At 42.2% G+C, this 13,292-nt stretch overlaps 1 protein-coding gene and 1 long non-coding RNA gene across 8 annotated transcripts in view; one reads left to right on the forward strand and one right to left on the reverse strand.

Annotated features, from left to right (window-relative positions):
* GSDME (gasdermin E) overlaps nucleotides 1-3,874 on the reverse strand; it is a 26,560-nt gene extending 22,686 nt beyond the window's left edge. Inside the window, exons 1-4 of one of the 7 annotated variants that reach the window (XM_065051342.1) lie at nucleotides 3,665-3,874; nucleotides 3,142-3,255; nucleotides 2,169-2,315; nucleotides 460-690 (exon numbers count right to left, since the gene is read on the reverse strand). In XM_065051342.1, the coding sequence (XP_064907414.1) occupies nucleotides 460-670 (211 nt within the window). In that variant the 5' untranslated portion in view covers nucleotides 671-690; nucleotides 2,169-2,315; nucleotides 3,142-3,255; nucleotides 3,665-3,874. Of the gene's footprint in view, nucleotides 1-459; nucleotides 691-1,106; nucleotides 1,252-2,168; nucleotides 2,316-3,141; nucleotides 3,256-3,339 lie in introns of those variants that run through there. The other 6 variants (XM_065051345.1, XM_065051346.1, XM_065051341.1 and 3 more) reach the window with 6 other exon arrangements.
* On the forward strand, nucleotides 3,721-13,255 carry LOC110356634 (uncharacterized). The gene is made up of 4 exons (XR_010470079.1): nucleotides 3,721-3,857; nucleotides 5,932-7,234; nucleotides 10,297-10,360; nucleotides 13,057-13,255. It is a non-coding gene; the product is annotated as an uncharacterized LOC110356634 (long non-coding RNA).
* The last annotated feature ends 37 nt before the right edge of the window (nucleotides 13,256-13,292 follow it).

The raw sequence follows: 13,292 nt of genomic DNA on the forward strand, positions 1-13,292 counted from the left end.
TTGGCCTTGCCTGTGCCAGCATTCCCTGGGCTGCTATCACCAACAAGACACTGTTTATCCAGAGCTTTTTGACCTTGAGCACAGCATAGTTTCACACTACTATCCCATATTGGAATCACCCAAAAATGTTCTAGGGGAGCTCCCATGCCTGCAAACAGCACTCTTATTAAACAAGAAGTCTGTACAGCTTGTCGGCCTTCAGCACTCAATTTACTTAAACTACTACTTAGTCTATCTAAGCAAAACATTTTTTTAACAAACATTCATTATTACTGGTTTTAGTTAAATGAATAGTCAAGTGAGAAAAGATCCACCCATCTCATTTCCACAAATGGGGAATAATTCAGATCATTCCCCTGAAAGAAGGTCTCCAGTAACATGATTGAAAAAAATAATAAAGAAATAAGGCTTTGCATTCTTTTTATCTGCACTAATAGTGCTGCCCAAGCATGGCTTTACCTGGTTTTATCGGTTTGTCTTCAGTAAGCACATCACTCAGGGTGACTGTCAAGAAATGATACTTGGGCTTCTGCCAGCACCAGAATTTCCTCCTCTTCGTAACTAAACTCAGAAGCTGCAGCTTGTCTGAGGCGTTCAGGTGCGAGACAGGGATCAAGTCGCCTCCGTCATTAGTTTCTCTCACAAAATTCTTTGTTGCTTTTGCAAACATCTCAGGGAATCAATTGAACTCTGAAAGAATACATTTGTTTTTCAACAACTACAGTTAGGAAGTATAAATATTTACACTGTTACTTTAAGAAGGTCTTAATAGTATTGGTATTCATGCAGGAACAGCAAGAGTTTTCACTCGACCTTCTCCACTCTGAGCTGGGAATCACGACGGTTCAAACCACTTAACAGACAAAAGGATTTTAGTTAAAATTTTAAATAAGCAACAGCAAATAAGCAAACAAGGATGCACTGCAAACACAATATGCAAGGTTAAACGTTACAACAACAATGCATGAGGTCATGATCATGCAGATAACAAAGAAAAGACAAAAGTGTGAGAAAATAAAATATTCCAATCTACAGCTGAAAAGTTCCTTTAAGGAACATTCAGAGGTAATTAAACTGTTCGGGAGGAAAAAACTTACACAGCTTACCTGAAGTGCTAAGAGAAAGCATCTGCTAATGAGCACCCACAGAGAGCAGCTGGGAGGGTGACAGCACCAGTGCAAGGGCAGAAGATCCTGCCTCCCCACAGAATCCTCCTTTTATTACCCACCACAGAATTATCTTACTCCAAACAAGGTCATTGGGTATTAGTCACACAAATTATCTCGATATTTTTAATACCAAGTAAATACATATAGGGATGATAAAAACTGTGCTATAAAAAGCAACAAATACTTGTGCTGGTCTCTTTGTGACAAAGTTCTGTTTATGAACTACGCCCCTGAAAAGCCCAAATCATTTTTTTTTTTCCTTTCTGAACCTTTATACCAATGTTTTCCAATTTTCTATTTCTCATTAGCATAACTACAGCTACACTGAACATGTTATTTGCAACTGTTATTCATATCAACTAAACACCTACATCCATGATCTTATTCTAGCTTTTAAATACTTTAAATATAAAAATACTGGCGTTTCTTACTGTGTCAGGTTCTCTTTATCCCAAGCAATGCATTTTTCTGTATTTACAAGCAACTTTTTCAATCAGGGAAACTGTCCAAACTCACAGGAGAAATGGTAAAAACAACCATTCGCAATTCTGACGCACTATTTTTTAAATAAATCTAATCTTTTTTAGTTTTTCACTCTGTGTTATTTCATCTAATGATATTTCCAGGATTAAATAAGTTTCTTAAAGTTGGTAGCATTCCGTTGAATCCCAGAGTTGACACTGGTTAGAACGTTCAACTAAGAGCACAAGATGTCTTAGCAAGGCACCCACACACTCACAATTAGTTACTTATCTTGCTCTGCAGAAATGTTAAATTTGCCATTTACAAATACAGGCCAGAATAAGTTAGAACAGACTTGAAACAAAAAAAAAACCTAACATTGTAGTGGGCACTCAGGATTATCAAGAGAAAATGGTAAACTGAATAAACATATCAGTGGTTGGACTCCAGGCTTTATGTCTTAACTTCAGCTGAAGGACAGAGAAAAAAAAATAAAAACCAACAAAAACCACAAGTCTTTTGCAGCTGGGAACTTACCTTTCCATTAGCTTTTCTCAAATCCCATTTCAGATATTTCCCACTGTATTTACCAATTCATGCTGAGGTATCTACCATCTCACAAAACCCCTATGGCCTACTCTTAGTTCTCTAGGGAAGCAAGTAAACGGTGTTTCCCAACAACACCTGCACAGAAAAGATTTGAACAGCATCGAAGTCACGTAACATTTTACTGAAGAGTCTTCTGGGATTTCGACTGTAATTGTGGCTGCAACAAACATGCATCACACCCCCAGCTACATGCGCTGGGAACATTGCCACTGACTTCCTTGTTCTCTGAGCTTTTCCTAGACTCTGAACTGAGACTCATTTTTGCATTCTTAAATTTCTCTTCCTTAATTTCGACAGTTTTAATCTCAGTGAGGACACTTTAACAGAATAAGCAATGCAGCTTCACTGCAGCAGAAAAAAGAAAAAAAAAAAAAGAAGAAGACAAAACCGCACACACAAAACCAACCAACCAACAGAAAAAACCCAACACCAACCCCCAACAGCCCCAAAAACTAGTCTTCCTTTTCCCTGGGACTTCTCTTGCATGACATTGTATTTCACAACCAACTACGTGACTGATTTGTAACAGAGGGGCCCATCAAGAAAATTATTATTGAGCTGCTCTTCACCAGCATCACCTTCCTCAAACATTTTTGTGCTTTATGTGATGGTTCACTCATTCTGATCCCAGTCCCACAGAACCAACGTACACACACACAGTCTCTGAAAAGGGCGCACCAATTTCTGAGGAGTTTATGATAAGTCAAAACGCAAAACACAGTTCCTATGACTTGGCATTGTTACACACTCGTTAAATCTCATGAAAAGAAGCATTAACACCATTCTATAAAACTTCTGATTCATGGTGGTTTGTCTTCGCTTCCAGTCACCACACTTTTGACCAGCAAAAAGGACACCTGGGAAAGGCCGCAGATTGTGTACAAGGACTGTGGAGACTCACCAGGCAGGAGAGATGTGACCATCTTCAGCCTCAGAACGACACCATCAGCATCTCCCACGCTTTGCTGTGCTGGGAATGTCTTTGCAAGGAGCATATTTGCTGGTGCAGCTGTACCTGCGAAGCAAGAATATTCTGTCCAAATTCCTGTCTCTGTGGCTATAGTGCCTTTAACACAGATTTGAAAACACACCCAAATACCTTCTTTCACCCATTCATAAAGACATAAACCAACCGAACATGCCTTTAGCCAACATGAGGGAGTTAACAGAGCTACCAGGACTGACGTTATCCTGACTGAATGGGTATGGAATGGTTATGGGCACAGCATTAGAAAACTCTGCCTCTGGAGCGCCTTTCTCTGGAAATTTTGTTAGAGCTGCACTTGGTTTGACAGAATTAAAAGTGTCAAATACGCATACAGTGACATTAATAAGAGGCTCCTGCCGTGTGCCCCCCAGCGGGACGCGGAGAGGCGGACATGGCCGGCTCCCTCCGCCTCCCCCAGGCCCGTTCCCATACTCACGGCTTCACCGGCGATCCCCGCCGGGCCCTGAGGATGCGGCGAGCTCCGCCCGCGGGGCGTGCCCAGCCGCGCCGCGCCCCGAGGCGAGGTGTCGGGGACGAAGCTGTGCGAGTAGCCGGGGATGAAGCCCTGACCCCGAAGGGGTTTCCTGCCGGCGCGGCCGAGGGAGCGCAAGCCCCGCCCGGGTGCTGAGGTGGAGCGGCGGGGGGGGGGGGGGGGGGCGCGATGGCCGCCCCGGCGCCATTTTGTTGCGCAGGGCGGCTGCCCCAATACATGGGAGGGGATGCAGCGGGGCTGCGTCACCTTCCCTGGGGGCTGCAAATCCTGTCAAGAGGTGGCTGGACACACGGGATGGGCGGTCTGGGCTGGGGTGTGGTGCTGCCCTGCGAGGTGGTGAAGAGAAACTGCTGAATTAACGTATACTGTGATTGAGTTACAAAAGGTGTACCCATCCGTAACCATGATAAATGCATTCTGACCACCTGCAAAATGAAGGGGTATTTCTCAAGTTTTAGATCTTTCTGCAAGGAAGAGGGAGATGGAAGGTCACAGAAGCACAGAATGTTAGGGATTGGAAGGGACCTCAAAAGATCATCTAGTCCAATCCCCCTGCTGGAGCAGGAACACCTAGATGAGGTTACACAGGAATGTGTCCAGGCGGGTTTTGAATGTCTCCAGAGAGGGAGACTCCACAACCTCCCTGGTCAGCCTGTTTCAGTGTTCTGTCACCCTTACTGAGAAGTTTCTTCTCAAATTTAAATGGAACCTTCTGTGTTCTAGTTTATTCCCATTGCCCTTTGTCCTATAATTGGTTGTCACCGAGAAGAGCCTGGGTCCATCCTCCCAAGACTTACCCTTTACATATTTATAAACAATGTCACCCATCAGTCTCCTCCAGACTAAAGAGCCCCAGCTCCCTCAGCCTTTCCTCGTAAGGGAGATGCTCCACTCCCTTAATCATCTTTGTTGCCCTGTGCTGGACTCTCTCCAGCAGTTCCCTGTCCTTCTGGAACTGAGGGGCCCAGAACTGGACACAATATTCCAGGTGTGGTCTCACCAGGGCAGAGTAGAGGGGAAGGAGAATGTATACAAGGAAGAGAGAGACAGAAGATAAAATAATACATTGTTTAGAAGTAGAGTGCTTAGTTTATGTTTAGCAATTAATAGATGTATTTTAAGTAAGAAGCTAAACAATTTTAACTAACATTGATTATTTCTTAGTATAAATGTATGTCAAAATTTTCAAAAATTGTAATGCATATGTAGTATTTATGTGAGTATAAGCAACACAAGAGCATCTAGTCTTGGGAGCACTTAAGGAGGATGATCCCCAGAGCTCTGCAGCGCTGATAAAAAATGCTGCTTACCAGTACAATTGACTCTGCTGTTAAGTTTATTCCTCTGTTTCAGTGGTGCCAGCCCTGTGAGGGGCTGAGGTGCAGGGCTTGGGGGCCCTGCCATCCAGGGGATGGGACAGCTGGTCCTGCACGGTTAATTCCAGTGTAACAACACAGGTAGCTTCTCTTGCCTTCTGGTAATGACCAGACAGTGATAGTTCATGGCACAATTAGAAAATAAATTTTTGTGACATCCTCTCAAATCTGGTCAGAAATGCAGAGATTCAGTGCAAAATCTGCTGGAAGCAACAGCCCTGACACATTTTTTGGCTGCAGGGTCACAGCTTCAGGGCTGGTGCTGTTGGCCCTGTGCGGTTGCAGGGGTCTGAATGGGACCCTCCAAGCCAAGGCCTCCAGTTCCCTGTCCAGGGAGTTGAAAAATGAGAAATGTGGTCAATGGAGCATAGGGACGGGTTCATTAACTGCATTATGGAATACTGAGCTCTGTCACTGCAGCTCAGCCCTCTGAAAACAATGCAAAACCAGAATAAAACAACTTGGTTGTTTACAATACCAAAGGATCGATCCATTGAGAAACAGATGAGTCTGCAGAAACCCAGGGAGTAGTTTTTTCCAAGACAATAAACATTAAAGAAATATTTTTCAAGTGAACCATGCCACAGGCCAGGTACTTGTGGTTTGAAGAGAGGGCATTAGAGGCTGTAGGGTACAGTCACAAGTATCGCCAGATCTTAGTAGAATAACAAGTTGTATGTCCTTAAATGAACAATCCTGGGTAAGAGGTAACAGTGAATGAGTGTAGCTGAAGTAGTATTCATTTCTTCCATTCTGTTTAGCTATGTACCTTATCCAAAACTGTCAATTAATTTCAGGTGATTTTAATCTGTCGCCTATTTCTGTTTCCCCCAGGTGACATCCTTGATAGCGAATCAATAAATACATTTCCCTTCTGGTGTTGCACCTGCTTACAGAAATTTGAACAAATAGCCGGAATGGAACTAAGCAAGTATCTGCATTTGTGATAATTTACTTTTTATGGACTAATAAAAAATGAAATATAAAGCTCCGTTCTTAGATCCTCATCCTGAGGAAGAGTGCCCACACATCCTCAGGAGATCTCTTTTTAGGATCAGCGCTGTGCTGCAGAATTTGCTCACTCCAGTAGCGATCTCCCACAGTAATAGCACACATTTCATCAGCCATCATGTGTTTTTCCAGGGAGTGGCAATGCATGATTCATTTCAAATGCAAGTCTCTGCTAAAGCTTCTTTTGAGAAATCAAGCCAAGAAGTTGCACTGAACTGCATTGCCATGGAAATGTTCACTGAGGAGGGAGGACACAAACAAGAACAGTGAAACTTGCATTTTAAGGATGTTACTGGTGGTTGTGTGTGCACCAAATAAAGGGTACCCGCACCGGGAATGTTTCCATCTTTTCAAGAAAAAACTTCAGAGCAGAACCCTCTCCACTTGGAAGCCACAAGCCAACATAGTTTCCAGATGCTTCTCATTAATTAGAAGAGAGAAACATAGGTCTGGGTATTAGCAGAGAGTTTTTGGGCTATGCTGCTATTAAAGGCTTGCAAGACTGTTATCAAAAATGGCCACAAACAGGAGACATTTAGGATTGAACACCCACCTTGAGCCTTCAGTCTGCATGGAAATGTTCTCCGGGTGCACTGCACAGTCCAAAGTCACAGCAGGCAGTTACTTCAGGAGGGACTGGCAGAACATTGTGTCAGAGAAATCCACATCGTGAGCATGGTCTGCGTTGGGATCTGTCTGGCACACGCTCCATCTCCTGTGCTGAAGCACCAAGTGTAACACTTCTGTGTTAAAAGATCCTTCTGCATTCCTCCTGCATGAGAAGATCCTCTTACAGAAAGAACAGAAGGCAGAAAACCAGAAACTTTTGCCTCTGCAACAAACTGCTTTTGGTACGGGGCAAGATTTAGCTACCTCAAATAGATAAGTGAGACAATCAACACAAGAACTTCACAGCCACAACTTAAAACAAACAATCAAACAACCAAACAGTAACGCAAATAATAAGTGAGTAATAACACAAAACATAGTAGCCCGAAAGGAACACACAATAGTTGTATGCTGCTTAAACACCTGTGAGAAATTCCTCAGGCATGGTAGTAATAGAAGAAATCACTGAGCAGGCCACCACAAGGTGTCAGCATTGCAGAATGGTTATTCCTACCAGGTACAGAAAAGGCCCTATAAAGGTTTGGCATTAGACTTTTTTGTGTGGTGTTTTTTGTGTGTCTGTGTGTGTGGTTTTGTTTGTTTGCTTGTTGTTTTTTTTGTGGTTTTTTGTTGTTGTTGTTTGTTTGATGGGACAATCTGGTCTTACTCTTTTTCAGCAACTGACATTAAGATGCAAGCCAAAATTGTCTGCAAAGGCGAATTTCTTAAATCGCTGTATTTTTTGGTCTCTATCTTAAAAACTTTTCTAAATGCTTGAATGGAGCCAGTATTAACAGCAGTACTAATGGTATATAATGCCTTGTAGCCATCAGTGGGTTATTTCAGGCTGCATCCAGCCTGGCTAGAAAGCGCTCACTGAAATCCAGCCTGCATCTTGACATGTCAGGAGGTTGTTAAACCCTCATGCTGGCTGGAGAAGGGTCTGCTGGCTTCAGTTCTGTGGAGGAAGTAGGAAAAAAAGTGTGAAACTATTTTGGGCTCCCATTTAGAAAAGAGGGATACTTGGGGTAGCAAATCTTTTTAAAGGTGTCCAGCAACATAAGCCAAATCACCAGCAAAAGAATGAACTTCATTTTACCCCGTTTCCTTTTAACAGCATAAAAGATCTGAGCAGGTTTTTTTGTTTGGTTTATTTATACTTCACATTAAAATTCATCTCCTGTTTTGGTGGGATGCTCTCTAGTTTTCGCCTACACAATTCAGTCCTCCCGAACAGTTCCTGTTGCAAACAACAGCTTTCCGGCAATCCCGCTGGTAAGGCTGTCACCAGCCTTGCCACCGTGCCAGCAGCCGGTGACAGGCTTGGCAAAGAGCAAGTGACTGTGTCCTGCTTAGGGGAGAGTGCCAAGGGTGCAGTGACTGTGGTTTAGAGTACCTGAAACTCTATCTAAAGATCCGCCTATGAAAACCTTGTGATTATTTGATTATTTTCCACATTATTTTAAGAAAATTGTCAGAAAGACGAGGTTAGGATTGTGTCTGGTATGTTGTGGTTGGTAACGTGTCATCTAGCGTTGTCCTCCAACAATAATATGGAGGACAGTTTGCACGAAACTGCATGAACTAAGCGCTTCTAACTTGAAATTATAGGTTAGATGGCAGGCACAGAACTTTATTTCTTTTACAATAATGATAATGAAGACTTAGGAATAGATAGCGTTTCTTGCGTGTCTCAAAGTATTCTTCTGTAATAGTTTATTATGAACCATCTGGTCTCATTAATGTTTTATCAAAATCCATCTGGCTGCTGTATTGTTTAAGCTATCCAGTCATAGGACTTCCTCATAAATTAGCCAAAAGGAATGGCTATCAAAATGTTATGTAGGAGCCCCAAACATTTGTCTATGTCCTATACAAACAGACAGAAGATACCTGCCACTGAGCCTTGAAAAAATGAGGACCTTCATCATTCTGTCTCTGCACACAAACACCTTTGAGACTCTAAGCACTCTGGCAGGGTTCTTTCAAATATAACTAAGGCATATAGCTGTATAGCACAAGTACAGTTGTACAGTGCCTGGTACTACAGGCAGCTAGGTACAACTGATTGTAAATGATTACATAATACACATTGATTTAGTAGATGGTACCTCCACTCATTATTGTTCCGCTGTTACATTTTAAGATCAATGAAATTGTAATCCTAAAATTAGGGCAGTTCATATTGATTTTGTTATTTACAGATAACCTTGAAGTTACAGTGGATGGAAGGACTAAGGAAAGCACATCTAAGGAATACATAGAAAGCTCACGACAAAGTTGGCAAAACAAGAGGAGTTAAGTGATCCATGGGGAAGAGCCTGTGACTGAAGCTGTCTGTAGAGAAGAAAACTGTAAGGAACAGTTTTCTCTGATTAGCTTCCCAGGTTTATTCTGCTTCACACAATTCCTCTTGTATCCTCTGAATGGAGGTGTACGCACAAGTGCCCTCCAAAACACTCACTGTCTGACTGTGGGAGCAAATGATTTGGGTAGAACTGTCCAACGAATCCACGGTGTGTGATTGCAGCTCCTTGCAGGGCAGCCGAGCATGGCCATAGCCAAACCTTGCAAAATGTTCAGAAGCTAACATTAATATTTCATCGAATAACACCTGACAAGTGTTTTCATCTACTACAACATTTGTAGCAATAACTTTATTATGACTTAAAACACATTTTGTCTTTTGTTGTTGTTGGGTTGTGCATGTATACGTCCTTTGGTTTATTTCCCAATTATTTTGCAGCTCCTTAACCCCCATTCTCATTACCTGTTTAGTGTCAGCTCCATCTCTGTTTCAGAACTGAACAACTCTAATTCCTGTTCCAGGGCATTCTGAAAGGACTTTCTCTAGGAGAACAAAGTAAATGCATTTTTAAAGTACCCACAAAGACAGAAATTGAGAATTCTGTTTAGAGATCTTTGAAGCAGGCAGTGGCCCACAAAAGCAGCAGATGCACCAAGGAGAAGACTACAAACAACAAAGAAGTGAGTGGCTGCAAAGGCTCCTGAGGAGCTGCGAGGCTGCGTTGCTACTACAGGTTGAGTCCAGGCTCCTGGGGCTTCCTGGGGCCTCTGCAGCAGGAGCTGCCAGGTCTGCATCCTCAGCAGTGGAAATGTACACCATGAGGGGGAACAAAAGGAAAAAAAACCCAAACCTACCCTGTTTCTAATTCAACCCCATTAGGTATGAAGACTAAGGTTTCTTTGTAAAGCCATTTCATTTTTCAGCTTGCTGCTGCTGCCTCCTAGTTTCAGCACGCAGAGGGCCTTATTTTCAGCATCTTACAGACAGCATGGTAAGAACATACCTGGGTTTTCCCCACTGGAGGGACACAGGGTGAAGAGAACACAGTTATTTTTTGAAACATGGAGCAAGGAAGCACCAGTGGTGTCCTCCACATTTGTACAGGTGCTGACAAGGGCTGGAGTCACACAACGCCAGGTCATTGATGGTGTTTGTTATACTGGAGTTACAAACAGACCAGGTCTGCATTATGCTGGAAGAAAAGACCACATATGAAACTAATTGGCCTGTTCTCTGACAATTAAAAACTTGTTTTATTTGTTCTATCATAGGACTGAAACTGCTGTCCTTGCTGCTTGTACCATCCTTGCTTGTCTGAATGACACATTGATCTGGGTGAGTAGCATCTGTAACGTGTGATGCAAGTGACCTTGGGTGGATGGCTTTCTTATTGCCAGTACTACCATCTTTGCAACTGGGAGACAGGAATGGGCTTCCTCTTACAGAACTGGTCACAGTCAGCTTGAGCTGGGGCTTATTTTGCTCTTCCGCAGTTCCTGTCCAGCCTCAGCACTGCCCATACATCACGGTGTGAGTAATGCAGTTCCAAAGAAAGGAGGAAGAGCAGTTGTGTCCTGAGAGGAAGCATTAGTATGAAAGGAAACAATGAGCAACTGGTACTGGGAAAGCATGAACTGCAGCCATTCTTTTGGCTGGGGCCTCGTGACTGCACACTTCAATACTGAGAACCTTATTTCAACAATATATATGCTTTCCTCTCATTCCTTTCCCCCATCATTTCAAACAAACAATTCCTGTTGGTATCAAGACCAAAATATTCACATGAGCATGAGCTTCAGGAAGCTTTACAGCTGGATAAAATACAATGGAGCTCCTACTACAGCCTTTCTTGTGAAGTGGCACATCCAGATCTCTTTTCCAGTTTCTGATATCCACAAAAGGTGAGAATATAACATCCTTGAGCTCTCCACCCTCCATCAACTTTGACTGAAGTTTTACTCTCTGTCCAAAATGAAAAAAGAACAGGTTAAGGATGGGCTGTGCTCACTATCCCCTGGTAACTAGAGAACTCAGAAGAAGTCAAGCTTGTTCTAACTGACCTACTTGTGTTGCACTTTCTCAGGCAAAGTCCTCATCGGAAGTTTTTGCTATGAAAGAACTTAGAAATTTGGTGCACTATTTTTGAACTTAATCAGAAAAATTATTTTCCCATCCCAAAAAACGATATTGCTATTATAAAATATAGCTCTAGTTGCTTTCACAAGATTTGTTTCACTTTACTCTTGCAAGTAGCAAACAATGAATACAAGCAGGATGATCTCTTGACTTCACTCTATCTTCAGTCTGTCAATGGCTGAAATTATAACAAACCTAAGAGTAAACAAACCAGTAAATCCCTCAGCTATTAGACAGGTTCTCATCTCTTGATAAATCTACATAATCTTCCTTGCTCTAGGCAGCAATCTAGGCATGCCAGACATATCCTCATAAAACCTAAGAAGGAAAGGATTTTTCAAGGCACGTACTGCAGTAATTCAAACTAGATTTACTGCAGCCTTTATCATAGCTTCTTTTTTACTAACACAAGTTAAAAGGTAAGAAATTTGTAATTTAGGAAAGCAATTTTGTATTAAAGTAATTTTAATAAAGTGTTAACTAAGCAAAAAATGTTTTCAAATTCTAACAGCCCATCTTAGTAAAACAGCAAGTGAAACATCAGCTCAAAAAATCCTGAAAGAGAAATAGTGGCCTAACATGTTTGAGAAAGCAAATAGTTCCTGAAGTCTCTGAAATGACGGACAGAAACGTCAACTGATGTTCATACACACCATCTTGTCTTCCAGGAATTTATTATTGTTTCAAGAGCCTGTAAAAACTTACATCAATGAACCCACAGAGTCAAATTCTTGGTTAACTTAAGCCTTAGTTAGCTTAGTAGAGCAATGATGATTTACCTCAAATGAGGGTTTACACATAGCAATTTCAAATATTTTCCTTGGTACAGACTAAGCAAAGATACAAATTCATAAGTATACAGCAGAATTTGGTACCAGGCCAGCTTTTAACCTTATTTAAAAAACTGAGAGTAACCCTACAAATTGTTATGCATCTGCCGCACTGGCAGCGGAGAGGGGGGGTCTAAGTTAAAATCAACAAATTGAGCACGGAGATCAATGTTTGAGAGATGAAAGAAACGTAACAGAGGCATTAAAAAAATAAATAAATAAAAAGAAGCCAAGATGTGACAGCTACTACACAGAGCAAGCTTTGCTCAGCTGTCAGTGTTTTCCCTCACGCTATGGTGGTTTGAATCATTTTGCAGCAAGCAAAATGACTTTAAAATGGAGATTACTGTAAATGAACAGACAACTGAACTTAAACACAAATTGGATGCAAGGTCTATAGGAGCCAAGTTTACCTTACACTTCTGTAGAGCAGAAATAGGCTGTTTTGCCTGGGTAGTGCTGACCACGCTGTGGGTGGGTGCATGTTATTACCACCAGGGGCAACCATGAGGGATCCACCCCACATTCTGATCTCTGTAAGAGAAGTTCTGATCATCTGGGCATCGACAATGAGGATCCCGTACCATCTTCCTCTCCTTTTTATACTTATGAAAAAAATACTGCTGCTTCTGTAAATGGCTGTTTTCCCAGCAATTTGAACAAAATGCTAGTTAATTGAGGTACCAATGAAAGCATATTAGATTTGCCCAGAGAGGTGGTAGATGCCCCATCTCTGGAGAGATTTAAGGCCAGGCTGGACGGGGCTCTGAGCAACCTGATCTAGTTGAAGGTGTCCCTGCTCAGTGCAGGAGGGTTGGCCTAGATCAGCTTTGAAGGTCCTTTCCAACCCAAACTGTTCTGTGATTTGACAAAATTGATCAGCAATGATGTGATTCTCACTGACACAATGATCAAGTTCCAAAGTTCTTAGCCCAATACAGAACCAAAATGGCTGGATTTCAAAAACATGAGCTGATTTTTGCCCATTACAAAAACTGTTGTTCTTTTGGCTTTGGTCCTTATTCTGCCATGTACAACAGCTGAGAATGTTTTGTGTGGTAACAGGTTTATCGATCCAATTTTCCCAGCTCTTCCTGGAACCTCCATGCTCCTTCCCACCAAATCTTTGTACAGACTGAGCCTGGAAAGTGCTGCAGAACTGCCATCAGGAATCACAGGTTGGTCAGGAATTACATTCACTATACTTTGACAGTTTTCAAGACCCTAATCCATCTGTATTGCATCTTATACGTATACAGTGAGATCATGAGACATAGTTGAGATGTGATTAGCAGAGCTCC

The sequence above is a fragment of the Columba livia genome, chromosome 2, assembly GCF_036013475.1.
Source record: "Columba livia isolate bColLiv1 breed racing homer chromosome 2, bColLiv1.pat.W.v2, whole genome shotgun sequence".
NCBI lineage: Eukaryota > Metazoa > Chordata > Aves > Columbiformes > Columbidae > Columba > Columba livia.